Genomic DNA, 18,508 nt, shown 5'->3' with positions numbered 1-18,508 from the left:
AAAGGATACTATTCGTGCCTCAAAAAAGAGCTTAAATAAAATGTTCTCGTCTTTCTGCAAACTATATTTCCTTGTGGTTTAAATTGGCCTCGTGATCAGCAAGACTGATATGAGATATTTAAACACTGTTTTTTAGAGTCATTATACACATAGTTTCATCTGAATACTTGTTGCTCCCACGGAGGCATACTTTGGCTTGAGGCAGTACTTTACATCGAGGCAGAACTTTACATCGAGGCAGAACTTTGTCGAGGCGTGCACTTAATGCTTAAGTCAGTTCATACATAATTCTAAACTTAACAATACATAGCTTAAATACACAATCAATTTTCTGGTGCTCTAATATTAATCTCTTAGATAGGAGACACGATCAAAACGAAATAATCAGCTTTTGAATAGATGTAATAGTTCAATTTTAGATAAATTATATACTTACGCGAATTTGTGATTGTTGAAGAATATTACAGGAATAAATGTATGGAAGGACGCATTTTTTTGTTTGTTTACTATATTACGTTAGTACGGACTACGGTGCTATTACTCAGGACTCAAACACTTAAGTTTTTCATAAGTTTATAATCATGAGCTTTTTGCAGCTTAGCATCGTGAATATAAAATATAAATTAAGTAAATATTTGAATTAGTTTCTTCGAAGTTAACTTATTTTCCTGTATCACCTAATGTTTTATATGTAGAATGTACTACTAAACTAAGTATTTATAAAGCTAAATGACGCACATTTTGTTAGCACATCTCTTACTGACCACTGACACCTTAACGGAATGACAATTCATTTGAATTGCTTTGTAAAATGATAGTTACTACTGGTAAAATATTGATGTAAATTAATTATTATGTAATATTTCAAAAATGAGCTGTTATAAAGGAATGTAAAGAATTTTATCATGTTCACACCTCAACCAGATACTTTATATTATTACCTATCTTGTCGACTAAATCCTTAATCCAGTGCATCTTATGTCTATCACCTATATATTATGACATTTCACCTGAATCGAAAACAAGGCACTTTATATCGAGGCACAAAGTGTACTTTCAGTCGAGGCCAGAATAAAAATGTAATGACTGAAACCGAAATCTTTTACCAATGACAATAATAGAAGTCTGTTAAAATCCATTTGTGAAATGTAATGCAAAATATCAACATTTTAATCCCATTTTTAATTAATTTTTTGTTTCAATTTTCTTAAAACTATGCCTCAATTGTTAACCTTATCGTGGCTTTCAAAAAATGAAATTTTAAAATATAAAATGATTTTTAAAATGTTAAATCGAATTTTAAATAATAAAATAATAATGACTTTTAAACGTATGATGCTTTAAATGTAAAAATGTTTCTATCTCGAGCACATTTTATGGTCTTGCACAATTTAATTCTGTATTGCTTTAAGTTTAAGCCATTTAGCATTTTTGACTGCCTAAGCTGCTTATAATTGAAATTGTCAAATTTGTCCCTGTAATTTATATATTGTATAACTTTTATTGAAAATTAATTTGAGCGTTATTTACCTAGGCAGTGAGGATGTGGTAAGTCCTAAATTAAAATAAAATTCTCACACATAGGTGTGACGTTAGTTTCAAAGTTACTAATGGTCGGCTTTTTGAGCACCCTTATTGGTATTTTATATATCTCTATTCATATTTAAAGGAGTATGGATAAAAATCATTGATAATGGTCTACGACATACTTGACAACGGTGATCAGAAACCGACTCATAGGACCTTCAATTTATTTCAGAATCTGTTAACTATTACATACTGTTTGCACAAAATACTGGTCTTTCAAATAAAGGTAATATTCAAATTCTGGAACCATAGTAAATATTGTAAAAGTAATCGGACCTCTTTTGTGAAAAGCACAAAGTTAAAATGGCGACGAATAAAATGTTTTGAAGAGTGTTATTTTTATTTGTTATTATGTGTTAAAAGACGAAGAACCGTTGTTTCTAACGTTCTTAAAATATAGTTAATGTACATAGTTCGGCGTTTTATTTATTCCATCCTGTGATGTTAATTTAATTCCAAAAGCAGGGGTCCTTTTCCCAAAATTAATTACTATTTTCCACTTTTAATATAACTAAAAAATCCAGGCTGCGGTGGAAAATAAAATCAAACGACGAAGAGGTAATAAATTTACCCCGCTACGTTCCCTTTAGTTTATTAAATTATTGTATCATACAACAGAACTTTGTCCACATTGAAACACATTGAAAGGTTCAAGTCATATCGCGATCCTTTTAGAAAACTCAGCATTGCTTCGTCGTACACACAGCATTACCAGTTTTCATGCAATAACAAACATTGCAATCTACCATGTAAGTTTGTCCCTTAGGACAAGAATTATCCTTCTGCACGAATGGTATGAACTCCATCATCATAGGCTGATCAGGCGGCGGCTTCAAATCTCCTCGAAATTTTGGAATACCTCTAGTATCCGTGAAAATTTCCTTCAGTTTCTCCTTTTTCTTCGAACATAACTTCGATGTACATGCAACTGTCTTACCGTCAGCCAAGCATCGACATTTGTTACAGTCCGACTGATAAAAATGCATAGGTTCACAATAGCCATGCATTGTAGATAGCTCCTTAGGCGTCTTGTCTGCTGTCTTACAAGCCTCGTCAATAGTACAGTACTCGCGTTTCTCATCGTTTTCCATGACACAGTGGCAGATCAGGCAGTTGACTTGGTAAGAGGTTCCTTCGACACAGGTCCTGTCGTGCAATAATTCAGTTGGCTGCTTGCAGATGTTCATCGTACATCCAAAGTACTTCACTCCGTCCAGCATGAAGCAGTGACACGTATTGCAGTCCTTCTCATACTTGGTTCCAGGCACACAGTTAAACTCATCCTCACTCTGTTGCGCTTCTTCGTAACTCAGCTGCGGTAAAGAGATCTGCGTGTGTGCCTGCAAACACTTCTTCGCTGTACAGTATATAGTGTCTTTCTTGTTACAATGGCAGAAGTTACAAGCTTTTTTAAACACAGTACCGGCTTTTTTCTGGTAGCAAGCAGTATTTTGCGTTGTAGCCATATCGTGATCGTCTTCGGCAGTACAGTTGTCACATAAGAGCCGGTTGTTTCGGAGACAGACGCAAATTTGACAGCCGAGCTTATATCTTTTACTAGGGGTACACGTGGCGTATACCTCTTCAACTCTGTCGTCGTCAGTGTGAGCTTTTGAGACTTTTTCGCTTTCGCATTTTCTTTTTGTGCAAAACTTTGTGTCTATTAGACCTGATTCGGGACAGAAACAAACATTGCAGTCATAGAGGTAGGCTTTGGTTGCACTACAGCTGGTGTTCTCGGCTGGTTTCTTTGAGTCGGTCATTTCTACGGTGTGTAGGACTCTGAAGATGTCTCGGCAGACCGGGTTGGGCCACGTGCCTTCTTCGGTGCATACGCACAGAAGCTCGTTCTTGCGGTAGTGCACTCCTGCTTCGCAAGGAGTTTTCTCTGATCGCCAGACGCCGCGGCCTTCCATTCCTACATCCATATGAGTGATGGCATCTGAAAAATAATTTTTAGTACAGAAATTGGAGTTATGAGCGATATCTGGGAGAAGTCTAACAAGTAGAACTAAAGTAGGTTGCAAGTTGTTTTCGGGCACTCTCATGCTGCGCAACGTATGAAAAAAAAAAAACAATAAAGTAGAAGACCATGCTGTGGTTGGCTTCCTAACTGGATGCATCAGATGATTTGCAACTGAGTCAACGTACCATTGAAGTGACCAAACATATCAACTTCGCTGCAGTCTCGAGCCCGGCAAGTGTATTGGCTCTTAGGACCGCAGTGGCACCAGTTGCAATCGTTCAAAGCAATACTGTTTCTTGAACATCGTTCGCTCCACACTTTCTCTGCAATCGCTGAAAACATTCATCTACGTTTAAATCTACTAGTTCCTTTTCTCCGGTGTCTTAAAGAACATATACGAGTAGAACAGCTTCCTTCTTCTCCCGTCGTTCACCTAAAGGCTAAACAAATGAGCATCATGTCATGAATGGTACCTTTAGAATATATTACTTTGAGTTCATGCTTGATTGATCACAAACAGAAGAACGATTTTACCATAACGTTTAAAAACAGGCTGGGGCTACATACTTGCAAGTTTGAATATGTTTGCCATAAACAAAGGAAGATCTGGCAAGACTAAGAACATATGGGAGTCACTGTACTTGTGTGAATATAAAACCACTAGGAATAGATCACAGATACAAACATAGGAATTTGTCAACATTCTATATACCTATCCAGTAACAAACAGACTGCATATCAGTGGTAACTGTCATGCACCTTAACTCAATAGTAATAAGTACGATTTTCCTATAAAACTGTTACCAATGACCTGAAGTTGACTGTAAGAATATCGGGGCCGTAAGCCCCTTGCAGAAGATACTTACATGTTTCAAAGCGTAACATCACTACTAAACGAACGTTTAAAAACAATAGAAATAAGATTCTGATAGTCATCTTCTTTCTTATTTACTCAGTTTTCAACCAAGTCATTTCTTAGGGAAATTATTTCCTTTGACTAGTAAAAGTTATTTATTATCTATGAATATTGGGCTTTATAATTGGTTTTTCGTTTATGGGCGGCGAAGAATAAATTGGTTTTTGAAAATGAATAGTCAGATGTCGGTTCTGAAGTATTTAGATAAGAATTCAGTCCGATAGAATTTTTCGGAGATATAGAAACATTCAGTATTTTGTCATAAAGTTTCTCTTTAAAGGTGTATGATGTCTTTGTTTGTTCTATAATGGTTGGGTGTGTGTTATTTTTAAATCTTTGAAAACAATTACATATTGCAATTTTTAGATTTATGGAGTAAACTTCAAGTACCATCAGAAACATAGTACAATCAAAATATAAAGTTCAGTTGTTTTGTAAGAATTGTGTTCTATAATGTACCTACTCTTTTTTAGAATACAACACAGAACTTTTGAAAATTAAGGGCAAGTATTTACCTACCTACCTAAAAGTTCAAAGTTTCTATAAAAACAATAAAACAAAAATTAGTTCTCTATGCTTTTTACTGCATCACCACATTTGTTTTTAGTGCAAAGTAATTTACTATTCTTTAAGCAGAAGCACATATTGCAATCCTGGACTGTCGTAGACCCAGGTTTGCATTTCGTCTCCTTTGATAAAGTAACCATGGACTTCCTCAGCGCCAGTTGGAAAACCTTGTTCAATACTTTAGGAAGACTTATCTTTATTGTATTGCCGGCGTATTGGTAGGATCCTGCTGTATTTGTTCCTTTTGATATCTCAACTACTGTTCCTTTATTAGGGTCAAATTCGGGATTTTCGTTAGGATTTTCATTTGCATTGTCGTTAGCATTTTCATTAGCGTTTTCATTAGCATGTAACATAATAGCGCTTTCAGTAGTTGATGAAGTTTCAGGAACTTCGGGGACCACATTTACAGATTCATTTTCGCTAGAATTCTCGTCCCCTTCCTCATTAGGACTTTCATTAAGCATTTCATCACCTTCTACAATCGGGAACTTAGTACTTTTTCCATCCTTTAATAATTGTTGCGCAGTAGGTGCGGGGGTAGGTACGGTACTTGTTATGACACTCTTCTGTGGAGCTGGATTATTAAGCTGAGCCTTAATCGCTTCCTCTGAATCTGTATAATATTCGACACTTTCAGTTAAGTTGTCATTATTAGTTTTGGTGGTAGGTAAAGTGTAGATTTCATTACTTTCTCTATTTACCTCTATAGCAATGTTTTGGTTGTTATGCATTTTATGCGGGGTCGATTTTGGAGATACCCTTGCCATCTCTTTTGTTGTAGCCTTTTGACTTTGGGTCCTTAACGCTTTTTGGTTTCCAGGTATGAGTTCCACAGCTTCTCTTATTAAATCCTTGCCACAGATCCTTAAGTTATACGAGCCAAGTTCAAGTTTTTTGGAGTAGTAGTTTCCAGTATTACAGACAAGTTTGTTTTGGTTGATACAGTAACAGAATTGACAGGGAGCTAAGGAGTACCAGTTTTTTACTTCACAGTTACTGTACATGCTGTTGGGCTTCATGTTTCTACGGTGGACTTCTTCATCACAAGTATTTTTTGTACAACGATCGGAGAGGATGACACCTTTCGGACCACATCTACATACATTGCAGTCGACAGGGACATAACTATCAGGCTCGCATTCGTGTTTCACGACGTTTCTGGGAGGTAGTGATTGAAAGGTTTCGTAACAATTTTTGTGTGGCCATCGTCCATCTTTGGTACAAATGCAGGTTATTAATTTTTGCACGTAAAGCTGGTTCGGATTACATTGCCCTTTTGTAAGTTCAATTCTTTTGTCATCTGAAACATTTTATCATTTTGTGTAAACTAACACATGTTTTAAAACCAACAGCATTCAGAAATTCGATCCAAGTAGCTCACCTTTAGTCCTATTGCAGTTCAGAGCTTCGCATTCAAATATGGCCTTCGAGGTGCACAAGCATTTGTTACACTCATTCTGAACCACGTCTCCTACTTGACAAGACTTGACTTGGTGGCGAAAATGATCTGAAAATTGGTTATTAAGTTAAAATGTCAATATATTTTTTAAATTAGCTATAACACTACAAGATAAAGATGGGCTTATACTTCCAAAAATATTTACCTGTCGACGATTTAACACTACTAATGGTAAAGCACAATATAAAACAGGATAACATCCACATAGTGCTTCTCAAATAAATGCTGAAAGCGTAAAGAAACTTCGACCATCGTTAGAACGTAATTGGAACACTTGATAGCTTTTTATGTGATTTTTTATTATGATTGTGAACTTCTTCCTTAACTACCAATTTAAGAAATATATCAAATCTTTGGAAATAAGACCGTGACTTATAACTAGGGTAAGTATTTTTGTTAATTAGGAACGATCGTGAAATTAGCACCGCTTATCTGGTGTTTTTAGTGGTACCAAAGGTTCAGGGTCTTTATTAATATTTTTCATCTTCCATGATAATCTTGTTGTCTTCATATGTCTTTTTAAACTGTTTCCAGCAGTCAAGTTCATAATAAAGCCCTCTTACGGCCAGTTTCTTCATCAAAAGTTAAAGTTAAAGTAATGTCTAAAGTAAAAGTAACGGTCAAATTCGTTTTTTCAAGGCTAAAGTGACAGCAAAACTAATAGAAAAATTGAATTTGACCGTAACTTTTACTTTAGACATTACTTTGACTTTTACTTTGGCTTTAACTTTTGATGAAGAAACTGGCTGTTAGAATGTTTGAAATAATTTCGGGTTAAATATGTTGAGAAAAAAACGATTTGCTTGCAGACACAAATTACAATAACATCAAAGAATACATTTTACATGCTTGTGAAATTTTTCATTCACCACATAGAAAACGAAAACACATTTTTAAAACTTCCTTTTATTCATAAAAGCTAAATAGATCACTTTGTAGTCTTTTTGATGAAGATGGGATATTCGCCGACTTTAATGAAGGTGGGGGTAGCATCAACGCAGGCATCGCTTAGACTCTTATAGCAATGTTCTTCTACTAAGATCCTGTCGGCTTCACACTCACAGAAGAAACATTCGTCAGTCACCTTGCCTGGCTCTTCACATTTATGCATAGTATGGTTGTGAGGAACCTTGATTTGGATAGGAAACTTCGGTTTTATTGTTGTGTTGTTCGAAGAATTTTCTGTTGAAAGAGTTCTTTTATTTAGTTGTTTATTTACATTAGGATCTGTTACTGTAGTTACTGGTCTAGATTCTGTGACTACAATTCAATTATGTATTACTAATAAAGTATTGAGTATGTAGCTTCTTCTTCGAGTTTTGAGTATTTCATTAATCGTCATCAAAACTAAAAAGGTCCAAGAAGTTTATTTGTAAATATAAAGGGTATAATTACCACCAGTCCTTCTTCCCATGGGCACATAGTTAATCCCAGGAAATGCTTGTTCACAGTATTGGGTCTCTGGCATAGGCCGGCAAAAATATTTGATGTTTCCCATGTAAGGACATATGCAAATCTGACACCTGTAACAAGCTTACTATTACAATCTATTTAAAACACCTCTACTATGGAAACCAATGATGAACCCACATTGCACCAAGTCGACATATTATATATTTTGTACGTTCATAAAAGTAAAAAAATATTTAACACAATAAAGACGGTATATTTTGACTTTAAATTTTCCAATATTTTGACCGTACAAAGGCTTTCAACACCATCCAGCACGGTTACCTTTATAAAACGTGCAAAATATCGAGAGTGCTACATGGTACTATCATTGGACCCAACAAAGTAAAAAAAGTTTGGTAATAATAATGGCGTCCACGGCCGATTTCGGCCACGGCGGCTGTTCTCATTTAAGAAGATCAGTCAGCTGCGCAGGACATATTATTGTGCACAAGCATTTGCGCAGACACAGGTGCACTCCCTATTTCTTCACTCTCATAACCCGATGGGACTGCAATCTGACACGACCGGAAAGAGATCAGGCGTAGGACCGACATTTACGTGCTCTCCGATGCACGGGTGAATCAATCACCAACTTCCAGACTACGGGCTGCTTTGTGAAAGTTTAAGAAAACCCACAAAGCGATTTCGGCCCGACGGTTGATGCGTTATTTTTTTTTCTTTGGTAATTGATTAGATATATACTATTATAAATTTTATTTCATTAAAATCACCCTATAATATACTGCGACCCTGCAGTACACTGTTGTCTTGGAGAACTATCAGATACATTATACGTTGTACAGTTCAATAATCTTCTCGATATCATAACTTCTTCTTCGCCAGTATTTCTATAACTGCCAGCTATATCAACGACATCATCTAATTCATCCACGATCTCGTCCCCACCAGCATTGTCGCCACCATTAAATTCTTCGTCGAAAAGGTCTTCACTATAGTCTCCTCGGATTCCACCGGGACTTTTAGTCTATAACAATATGGCTATGAGATTGAGTTTAGCAAAATTATGCATTTTAACATCCTTCTCCTCCTATACGCTATTGATCTTGAGCAAGTCGAAACCGGAGTAAAGATGCTGTTGATTTCAAACAAGGGTCATAAGTTATAAGGGAACCTTGCGAAGATAAAGAAGCGACCTTAGACATAATAAGTAACACAGAAACAATGTTCCAGGATAATTAAATGATATTCAGGATAAAAAATAAAATTACATATGAGATTTTATTTCAATAGTCTATCTAAATGACAAAAAATTGTAATTGATAATGGGCGTGATACAACCAAAAATACGTAAAAAATGTTATTATTAGACTAGTCTTATAATAATTAGTAGCTATCCGTTTTAATTCACTCGGATTATTAAATTAAATACTAAGGGACATCCAAGCAATCCTATTTTGAGGCACGTAGAAATAATGATGAGCAGAAATGAATTTGATTTAATTAAAGCCAACTTATTGCCAGGGAGTGGGAAAACACCAAGTTAGCAATAAAGGCAACTGCTAACTGTAGTTCTGCGAATAGTTTTTGGATATGAATCGATCGGGAAGATGTGTTAGGACCAAAGCCCGCACTTTTGCACTGATATAAGTTGCGAGCCGCCATTAAGTTTGCCGAAAACCTACTTATGAAATAACACAGTGTAGTATACACATATGTTTTATCCAAATACAGAATGTTGTCAAAGATTGCATTTCACAATCGCGTATGGTACTTTTTCAAAGAAAACATGTGGAGGCAGAACTAGGGGATTTTTTCCAGAACTGAAAACAAAATAAAGTTTAAGTTAATGTGAGATTTGGCCGTAGTCATTAAATATTTGAAATGAAATCAAACAGTCAAGTATATGTGACTTCGGTAGAATAAATTTGGCCATATAGACTGGTCATCAGACTAATAATTTAAAACACTTCATAGAATGTCTGAAAGCTGTGAAAAACTTCAAAACTAGTCTCATCAACGAACGTTATCGCAAAACGCAATTTTTGCCAACAAACTTTAGAAACATAAATCAAACTAAAGAACTTAATTTAAACAAAAAAAAAAACAGAGAACCCCGTCTGTCTCATTTTTCGGGGTGGTTCTACACAAAATGGATTTTTGGACATAATTATTACAATATCCAAATCCTTAGGCCATGTTCGGTTTAAGTATCGGCTTTGTGACCATTTATAAATACATTATATACTACATGTGCACACAACTTCAGAATATTTCCCACAAATCAACAAGTCTCTTGCTTTTAGTCATCAAAAAATACAGCTACTTTACTTACAGTACTTATAGCCTTCTCATTATCGCAAAGCGCAGGGGAACAGTTTGCGTATTCTTTTAAGCCCATTTCTGGACACACACAAATCTTACAACCTAACTTAAACTCTTCACCAGGAAAACAAAGCTCTAAATTCCTAGTTGTGTCTTCTACAAGCTGGTTACCTAACAAAGACTGAGACAATTTGAATATTTTTTTCCAAGGTGTGTCTGTTTCAGAGCAAGTTCTGTTTGTGCACGCTTTGTCTTTCTTCTCGCCGTTTGGAGGACAGATACATATGTTGCAGTCATCACTAAATAATTCCCCGGGAGTACAAGTATCTGAACGTAAGAAATTAGGCTCGCATTGATTTTTGGTGCATTTGTTCACGTTTTTAACACCATCCGTCCCACAGAAGCAAATGTTGCAGTCAACTGTATAGTAAGCTGCTGGCTCACACGCAAAGTCTGCTACAATTACGTTCTTGAGTTGACTGCCACAAGTATTATTCGTACATGATCTATCTTTTACCAATCCACTTGCACCGCAAATACAAAAATTGCAATCGACTTTAGCTATAGCGCCTGAAACACAAGTGGAGGTGATCGATACTGTAGTTAAAGGCTGAACGTCATCCTTGTGAGCCTCTTGTATTGTCATTTTTGCTTCACAATCATCAAAAGTGCACCATTTCTGATCAATCTTACCATCCGTAGTACAATAACAAGTATTGCAACCGAACTCAATGAATGTATTAGGTTCGCAAGTAGCATTATAGTCTATTACATTTGATTTGTCTCCTAAAACCCTAAGTGTTCTCTTTCGGCCAGAATCATCCGTCACAGATGAGCATAGTTTAAATTTTGTATTACCATTATCTGGACACAAACAATATCTCCCGTGGTCGATGAAGACTGAGTTCGGATCGCAGGTTTCACTGGCAGTAATATCTTTAATAGCACTTCTCTCTACAAAACTGATCGTTTCCTTAAGAACACGCTCTAGCATTATCAGTTTATTCTGTAACGAACAAACTCTTGTGCAATATTTTTCTTCAGTGAAACCACTTTTGAGGCAGAAACATTCCATGCACGTAGGTACCAGCTCCCCAGGACTGCATGTACTCTTGACAAAATCGTAGCTGAAATCGCTTAGCTTCAAACATTCTTGTTCTAAGCAGCTCTTTTCGTTCACAGCTCCATGAGAATTGCATTCACAGTAGATACATTTTGGTTTCGTGAATTTGTTGGGTGTACACACACTTGAAACATTCCTTAAACTGCTCAATGAACTTAAAGGACTAGTTCGTTCTGGACACTTAGTCCTTGAACTCAATTTCTCATCAGGAATACCATTTTCGGGACATCTAAAGACATTGCAACCAACTCTATAAAATGTTCGAGGGATACATTTTCTTGACTCGGGCGCTTTGTGACAGGTTTCCACGCATTTGCTTTGGACGAAGAACCCGTCATCAGAACATAAGCAGTGGAGACAGGTGAATAAGTACATGACTTTTGGTATGCAAACTTTTTTTGTGATCACATCTATTGATACGTTGGGTCCTTTTAGAGAGCAAGATGAGTCGGTAGCACATCGGGCTTCGGACATCTTCCCGGACGCCGGGCACACACAAAGACTGCAGTTTATGTAATAAGACCTGAACGGTGTACACCACAGCTCTGCTCCAGATTCTGGGTTAGTCACATTATTTTTAGTACCGTCGTCAGAACACTCTGTATTTGTGCACATTAGTTTCCCATTTTCTTGGCAAATGCATTGACTGCACTCTTCCCATATGATCTGGCCCGGCTGACAACTTTGTGGACGCCCTATCTGTTGGCAGGTGACTTCGCTCCATCGTCCAAGATTGTTGCAGTAGCATAGTCGGCCATTCAGTAAGAACTGTGTGTTTGGAACACACGTGCCTATGGAAAATGAATAAAAATGTAGTAGAAATTGGGAACATCATGTTACAAGATTGATAAGTGGAACTAAAGATGTTCACAAAATTGGAATCGTTTTTTTAATTATTATATAATTTTTCAGATTATTAACATTGGCTGTGACGAAATTGTGCGACTGGAGAGTAAAGTGTCAATATGAAGGTGATTTATCTGAAGATCGCATCGCATCCTTGGTCCAACCATTGCCGAGCACAAACCTAAAGGAACATCCATCATGGCTCAGGATTCTGAACCTCTATCAATTACCACAGCTTCTAATAAAGAACTAAATAATAACCAAGTGGCCAAGATTATCCACCAGCAGCTTGCTCTGCAATACAACCTTGTAGACCTTGAGGTACCGTACTACAAGTATGCGCCCGACCCAGTTCTCGAAAAGGACCATATCACGTTGTACTGGGATCGATCTATCATCACTGACAGGACTATTGTAGCCAATAAGCCTGATATTGTGGTGATAGATCGATCAGCGCGCCGCGCGATGATAGTCGATGTCGCCGTTCCGCATGACGAGAACCTTGTGAAAGCTGAGAAAGAGAAACAAATAAAGTATCTCGACTTAGCGCACGAGGTTGTCGCCATGTGGAGTGTCGACACGGCTGTTGTTGTGCCGATTGTCGTTACGGCCAATGGTTTAATAGCCAAGAGCCTCGACGAACACCTCAGGAGGCTCTCGTTGGGCGGCTGGATCAAGGGACTGATTCAGAAGGCAGTACTCCTTGATACGGCACGTATTGTGAGGAGGTTTTTGTCTCTGGGACCCTAACCACCGGTACCTTGGACCCTGTGCCCGATATCGGTGGCAACCTATTTTTTATATTTTTAAATGTTTTTTATTTTTATATTTAATATTTAAAAATGTAAATTATATGCTTGAAAATAAATAAATACTGAATAACTAAATAACGGACAACATACATGTATAGATCTTGAAAATAATAAATAACAACACTTACTCTGTAGTGCCTCTCCAAAATTTATTCCTGTTAGCAAGGTTACAAATGTGACAATCATAAACATTTTACAAGGAAAAGAGTATTTTTGTTCCCTACACGATATTAGTAATATTAGTATTTTATATTAGTATTTTAATCAAATTCTTTCAGGTCCATTAACTACGTCATCTTTAGAAATTGAAAAAGTTACGTCTGAACAGTTTTATAGTTTACGGTCAATTTAATTAGTTATTTGCTTTTTAATGATTAATGGTTTTAAGTTAAGTGTTTTCAATGGTTTAGTAGGCTTTTCTTTATGTTACGTGATAAAACGTAATTTATTTTTTATGCCAATCCATGCCGTCATGGAAACTGATTTATTTTTGGAAATCTTTGTGTAATATCAATTTTAAATTTGGAGGAACTTAAATTCAGTTTGTTTCACTAATAATTAAGATTGCGATGCTATATTGTTTCACTTTCTTATTTTTTTGCAAACAATTTATTCATTGTTTTTAACCATTTAATATCACATCAGATCACTAGTAGATTATCCAACCGAAACAATATTTTATTCGTTGAATACCTATGTACTTTTCTGTTTACTTTTATTTAATATTTGTTTTATCGACATTATACGGCAAATATTTTTATTTATTGTTGCTTTTATATTCGATTATATAACTTTTGAAATTTCAATATAAAACAGAACCGTTAAAATCATAAAATAAAGTAAGTAGGTGTTGAAAAATGTATTCAGTTTCAGCATTTTATGCGTAGGTATTGCAGAAATATACTTAATCTATCAGTGAATATAATCCGAAGAATACATATCACATAGGCCTGGTCATCTTAAGGGCGTGAGCAGTAGTTACAGCTTTTTTTATCGTCCCACTGCTGGGCACAGGCCTCCTCTCACATGGAGAAGGATTGAGCATTAATCACCACGCTTGCTCAATGCGGGTTGGTGATTTCAGACTATATAGTCCAGGTTTCCTCAAGATGTTTTCCTTCACCTTTTTTATCAGTCATTATACTTAGAAAGTACATACAAACTTAGAAAAGTTGCATTGGTACTTGCCTGACCTGGATTCGAACCCGCGCCCTCATACTCGAGAGGTTGGTTCTTTGCCCACTAGGCCACCACGACTTCGTGGTGTGAGTGGGCGTGGGCAAATATATGTCTATGTCTGGACTGAGGCCTCCCCCAAACTGAGGAGTGTTTCTGGGCGTTATATGGGATATTTTAGCTTTGAAGATGCTACTGCCCAGTTGCGATAAACTATGAATTGTAACCTCCGATAGGTTAGATGGGATAGATGACAATTTGCAATCTATTTCGAACAAAGAAAAAAAAAACTCATTTTAGTGAATACATTTATTCATTGCACCACAAACCCTCCTAAATAATAATATGATTATTCAGATCCGTGTAACATGCCGAGGTCGTTGAAGGTATCGTCATTATAAGCCGTGTTCCTCTAGATATTTGTGTTCTTTCTCCATTTCGAGGGCCTGGTTGTAGTTCAGGCAAATCTTCTGCGTACAACGTAGTGTCTGGTCTTCTTGGCAGTAGCATTTGTTGCAGTCGTCCCTGGAAATGATGGGGAATCATTTTAGGAAGACAGGTTTGACAGAGGTGCGGACTGGTTCAAAAGAGATACTAAACGCTGCAGAAGGATCAATCAAATATAGGTTTCAGCCAGTTAAAGTTTGACACTCTACTAACATTAACGCAACTAATATTCACGCATCTGAAAAAAAAACCTACCTACCCAATTTAGGACGTGGCGTATTGATTTTAGAAATCTGATATTACTTGCTTCTCTAAAAAGTTAGTAGGTCCCTACACCGCATCACAAAATGACTTACTTGTAAATATGGTTTGGTATGCACTTCTCTTTTTCGTAGTCGAACGTCAGCCGGGAGCCATTTCTCCTGGAGTTGTAGGTCCTCATCATGACCTCAGTCTCGGCGACACAGTCCCCCTTAGCCTCGCAGAAGGTGGTACCGTTGCAGGAACATTGCACGCACTTGGATTGGAGTACACTATTCTCAGCGTTGTCGTTTGCGTTGCATGGTAGACCTTTAAGAAAGTGTGAATGTAGTTATGGGACTATTGAGCTCGGGAATTGGGAGCAAACGTGGGGCCGACAATTATCCCTGTGTACATAGGTCTGTAGTTAATTACTTTGGCTGTAGTGATGGGATACTAGTGAACGAGCATCGGGGAAGCTATGAAGCACCTGCTGTTACTGCACAGTTTGTTATTAGTCTTCTGACTTGAGACAAGATTTACGCAAAGATTAGATAAATCCTCTCATGGATTAGTTCAGATGTCACATGTAAGAGTGAGATTATACTTGTGTGTGGCAATGTGAAGCAAATTTTCCTCTGGTCTACTCGCTCCATCAAATAATATTAGAGACTAAAGGACTTGTATGCCAACAAAAAACTTACCAGACTTCTTTACAGCCTCGGCCCTGTGTATGTCAGCGAAACTGACACACAGTAGCTTATCACACAAGAGGTTCTGATACTCATTGCAGAGGCATACGTTGCAGTCCACTTTGTAGGTCGTGCCGGGCGCGCAAGGCGAGGCAGTGTGAGGCAAAACTGGCAAGTCTCTGAACTCGCTATCCTTTACCGGTGGACGAAGGTCTTCTGGAACTAATTCTCGAGGCACTGGAAAAGGAGGAATGAGGTCTATTATTGTAATGGACAGATTTTGCGGTTGGGAAATGTTGGGATGTTTATGTCCAGGTAATAATAAATAAGGTAAAAAGAAGTATGAATTTGCGAAAAGGGTTTTAAAAATTCGAATGCCTGTAGGTACTGTTAAAATATTTAAGCATAGATTCCTATTATCCCTTCTAATGTAAAGACTACCTTTAGAAAAATAACAAGTACAGGTAAATAGTGAGTAGAGGTACCGACTGCAGGTCAGAAGAAATGGTTAAAGAGTTGTATCTTACGCTTAGGTTGAATGCAGGCATTGTGGGCAGAACACGAAGGCACTCTATTAGCCTTGCAGAAGCATCTTTTACAGTCCTCTTGATACAGTCTCCCTGCAAAGCATTTTCGACTCGGCGGCAAGGGCGGGAACGCTGGTGAATCGGTTCTCAGATACCTTTTATTCTCTCTTCTAACTATTCTTCTTAGCCTCTTTCTCTTTTCAATTCCTTCTCTATTTTTCTCAGCATCGTTTGGTTCTTCTTCGCTAATTTCTCCATCGTTTTTAGTCTTACCACTTTCTATACATGCTATTTTAGTGCATAATAGGTTATTTCTGTGACCACAATGGCAGGTGTTGCAATCCATCCTATACTTTTTTCCGTAAACGCATTTCATTCCATGTTTTATTTCTGGCAGGTCGCTGGCATTCGTCACATTAGCTGTAATTTATGATACCATTAAAATGAATAAATGAATAGATCCAAAATCATGTCAGTATAATTTTACTTGACTACAGACTTGTTTTGCACTGCCTTACCTAATAAAGCTTTATAAAAAAATGGGTTAGAAGAAACGACATCAAAACATAGTTCAAACAAAAATAAATACCGAATCAATAAATAAGGTAACCCTATTTAAACACTAATATATTTAAATAGCAATATTATCCAGCAGACAGCAATCCTCTCAGTGCCTTTTCATCCAAGATGACATCTTCTAAGCAGACCATCGTAGAACACGACGCGTGGCCATCCTGACCACAAGTGCAAATATTGCATTTTAAACGATACTGCTTGCCAGGTTCACATATAGTACCGTTGAGACTGCTCAATTCAGGAAGGATTTCAACTTCATTCAATCTATCGTCTCTCAAGGGAAAAGACTTTTTAACTTCTTCACAAGTCCTCTTTGTGCAGACAAGGTGTCCGTCCACACAGGCGCATCTGTTACAATCGACATTGTACATAACATCGGTATCACAAAAATCTGTTTGCAGATCACGTAAGCGTCTCCAGGACCTGCCAATGTCATCTAGTTTGATAACGTCATCAGGAAGAAGAGTTTGTACGACCTTGTTTTCGATTTTAACGCAAAGTCGGTCGATGAAGTAGTTTATGTCGCTGCACGCGCAAATCTCATTTTCTAAGCGAATGATGTCACCGTAGACACACGTGTCAGCTTTGAGGCCATCGCCGCAGTACCTAGTAGTGCACTGGGTAACATCAACGACGCCGTTGAGGGGACACCGACAAACGTTGCAGTCGAAGAGGTACAGAGCATTGGGGATGCAAGCGACATTAGTCCTTAAATTCTGCATGGGATCGTCGTAATTTGCATGGAGGTATCGGAATGTTTCTTCACAGGTGTCTGACATCCAATTGCCTTCGTTGCTACATGTGCAGAATGAATTATCTTGTCTGAATACGAGGTTTGGTTCGCAATCTCTAGTTGGTCTGCCTAATCCTGGAAATAACGAAAATAGATTTCATATATAATTTTATATGAATATTAAATTTTAATTTTAGTGGTGTAAGGCTGAACTCTTAGGACCTGTAGGTAGTTTATTTTGACTTGGACTTTGTTTTGTATCCTGTAGAGCACAGCCTTTGTGTGCACAGATCTGTATATGGAAACGCGTTTGATGTGTCTCCTGGTTGGTCTGCCTGAAAAGGCACTTAGGTGGTGATACCTAAAATATCTCCTTCGGCAAGTTTGTTATACATTTCTAAGCGACTTACCAACAATTTCATCCTGGCATTCTTTCGGGCGGCAGTGAAACACACCCTCAGGGGAACAAACGCACACGTGGCATGGACCCCGCACCGTGGCGGTGGGCACGCATTGCTTCACCGGCTCCACTAGGCCAGGCATAAACTAACTTTATCTGTATCTCCTTAAGGTCTAAATTCTGTTACAATGTTCTGTTTAAGTGGTGAGGATTACCGTCCACGATACATATAAAATAGTTTCTCAATAGCTACTGGTATTGAGCACGACAACCATGTACTTTTACGTATCAATACTAAAGACTAGGGAAATACATAAAATATAATTAGTTCTTTTACTCTTTGTGAACAAGAAAAAAAACAGATTCTGGTGTGTTACGTCTAATCGTATATATCAAAGCAACTGTTCTAAGTAGAGATGAACGTGAGATGAACCCATTTTTAAGGACTAGGTGCGCGTGTTTTTCAATCATAATTTCTATTATAATTTGGGGTTATTTGTTTTCTTTGCTTTGTTTAATGTTGTGCACTTTTAATTTTATCTGCCCTATCGCATCTCTCTATCGCTCTAAGGTTTGCTGTTAGAGAACCCAGTTCTGGGTTAAGCTCGCCTTGTACATGTCTTCACTGTGCTGTGTGTGTGTTTTTAATGTTTTTGTGTACAATAAAAAATAATAATAATTTCAGTAACATTGCTCTGCATAA

At 37.3% G+C, this 18,508-nt stretch overlaps 5 protein-coding genes across 5 annotated transcripts; all 5 read right to left on the bottom strand.

The window, feature by feature from the left end:
* Nucleotides 1–2,267: 2,267 nt before the first annotated feature.
* On the bottom strand, nt 2,268–4,489 carry LOC124641536. The gene is made up of 3 exons (XM_047179633.1): nt 4,420–4,489; nt 3,739–3,885; nt 2,268–3,529 (listed from the first exon to the last, which is right to left on the bottom strand). The coding sequence occupies exons 1-3, from the start codon at nt 4,487–4,489 to the stop codon at nt 2,268–2,270; spliced, it is 1,479 nt and encodes a 492-aa protein (XP_047035589.1).
* A 543-nt stretch (nt 4,490–5,032) lies between these two features.
* Nucleotides 5,033–6,058, bottom strand: LOC124641494 (circumsporozoite protein-like). Its single transcript, XM_047179571.1, has one exon. The coding sequence runs from the start codon at nt 6,056–6,058 to the stop codon at nt 5,033–5,035; it is 1,026 nt and encodes a 341-aa protein (XP_047035527.1).
* Nucleotides 6,059–7,407: 1,349 nt separating this feature from the next.
* Nucleotides 7,408–13,206, bottom strand: LOC124641617. The gene is made up of 5 exons (XM_047179770.1): nt 13,143–13,206; nt 10,244–12,147; nt 8,682–8,935; nt 7,894–8,021; nt 7,408–7,680 (listed from the first exon to the last, which is right to left on the bottom strand). The coding sequence occupies exons 1-5, from the start codon at nt 13,204–13,206 to the stop codon at nt 7,427–7,429; spliced, it is 2,604 nt and encodes an 867-aa protein (XP_047035726.1). The 3' UTR covers nt 7,408–7,426.
* Nucleotides 13,207–14,490: 1,284 nt separating this feature from the next.
* Nucleotides 14,491–16,725, bottom strand: LOC124641658. The gene is made up of 4 exons (XM_047179828.1): nt 16,097–16,725; nt 15,582–15,806; nt 14,994–15,207; nt 14,491–14,715 (listed from the first exon to the last, which is right to left on the bottom strand). The coding sequence occupies exons 1-4, from the start codon at nt 16,470–16,472 to the stop codon at nt 14,586–14,588; spliced, it is 945 nt and encodes a 314-aa protein (XP_047035784.1). The 5' UTR covers nt 16,473–16,725; the 3' UTR covers nt 14,491–14,585.
* Nucleotides 16,726–16,740: 15 nt separating this feature from the next.
* On the bottom strand, nt 16,741–17,948 carry LOC124641466. The gene is made up of 2 exons (XM_047179535.1): nt 17,816–17,948; nt 16,741–17,540 (listed from the first exon to the last, which is right to left on the bottom strand). The coding sequence occupies exons 1-2, from the start codon at nt 17,946–17,948 to the stop codon at nt 16,741–16,743; spliced, it is 933 nt and encodes a 310-aa protein (XP_047035491.1).
* Nucleotides 17,949–18,508: the final 560 nt, after the last annotated feature.

Source organism: Helicoverpa zea, chromosome 22 (genome assembly GCF_022581195.2).
Source record: "Helicoverpa zea isolate HzStark_Cry1AcR chromosome 22, ilHelZeax1.1, whole genome shotgun sequence".
Classification (NCBI taxonomy): Eukaryota; Metazoa; Arthropoda; class Insecta; order Lepidoptera; family Noctuidae; genus Helicoverpa; species Helicoverpa zea.
Note: the sequence above shows the minus strand (reverse complement) of the source record. Positions and strands in the feature narration are given on the sequence as shown.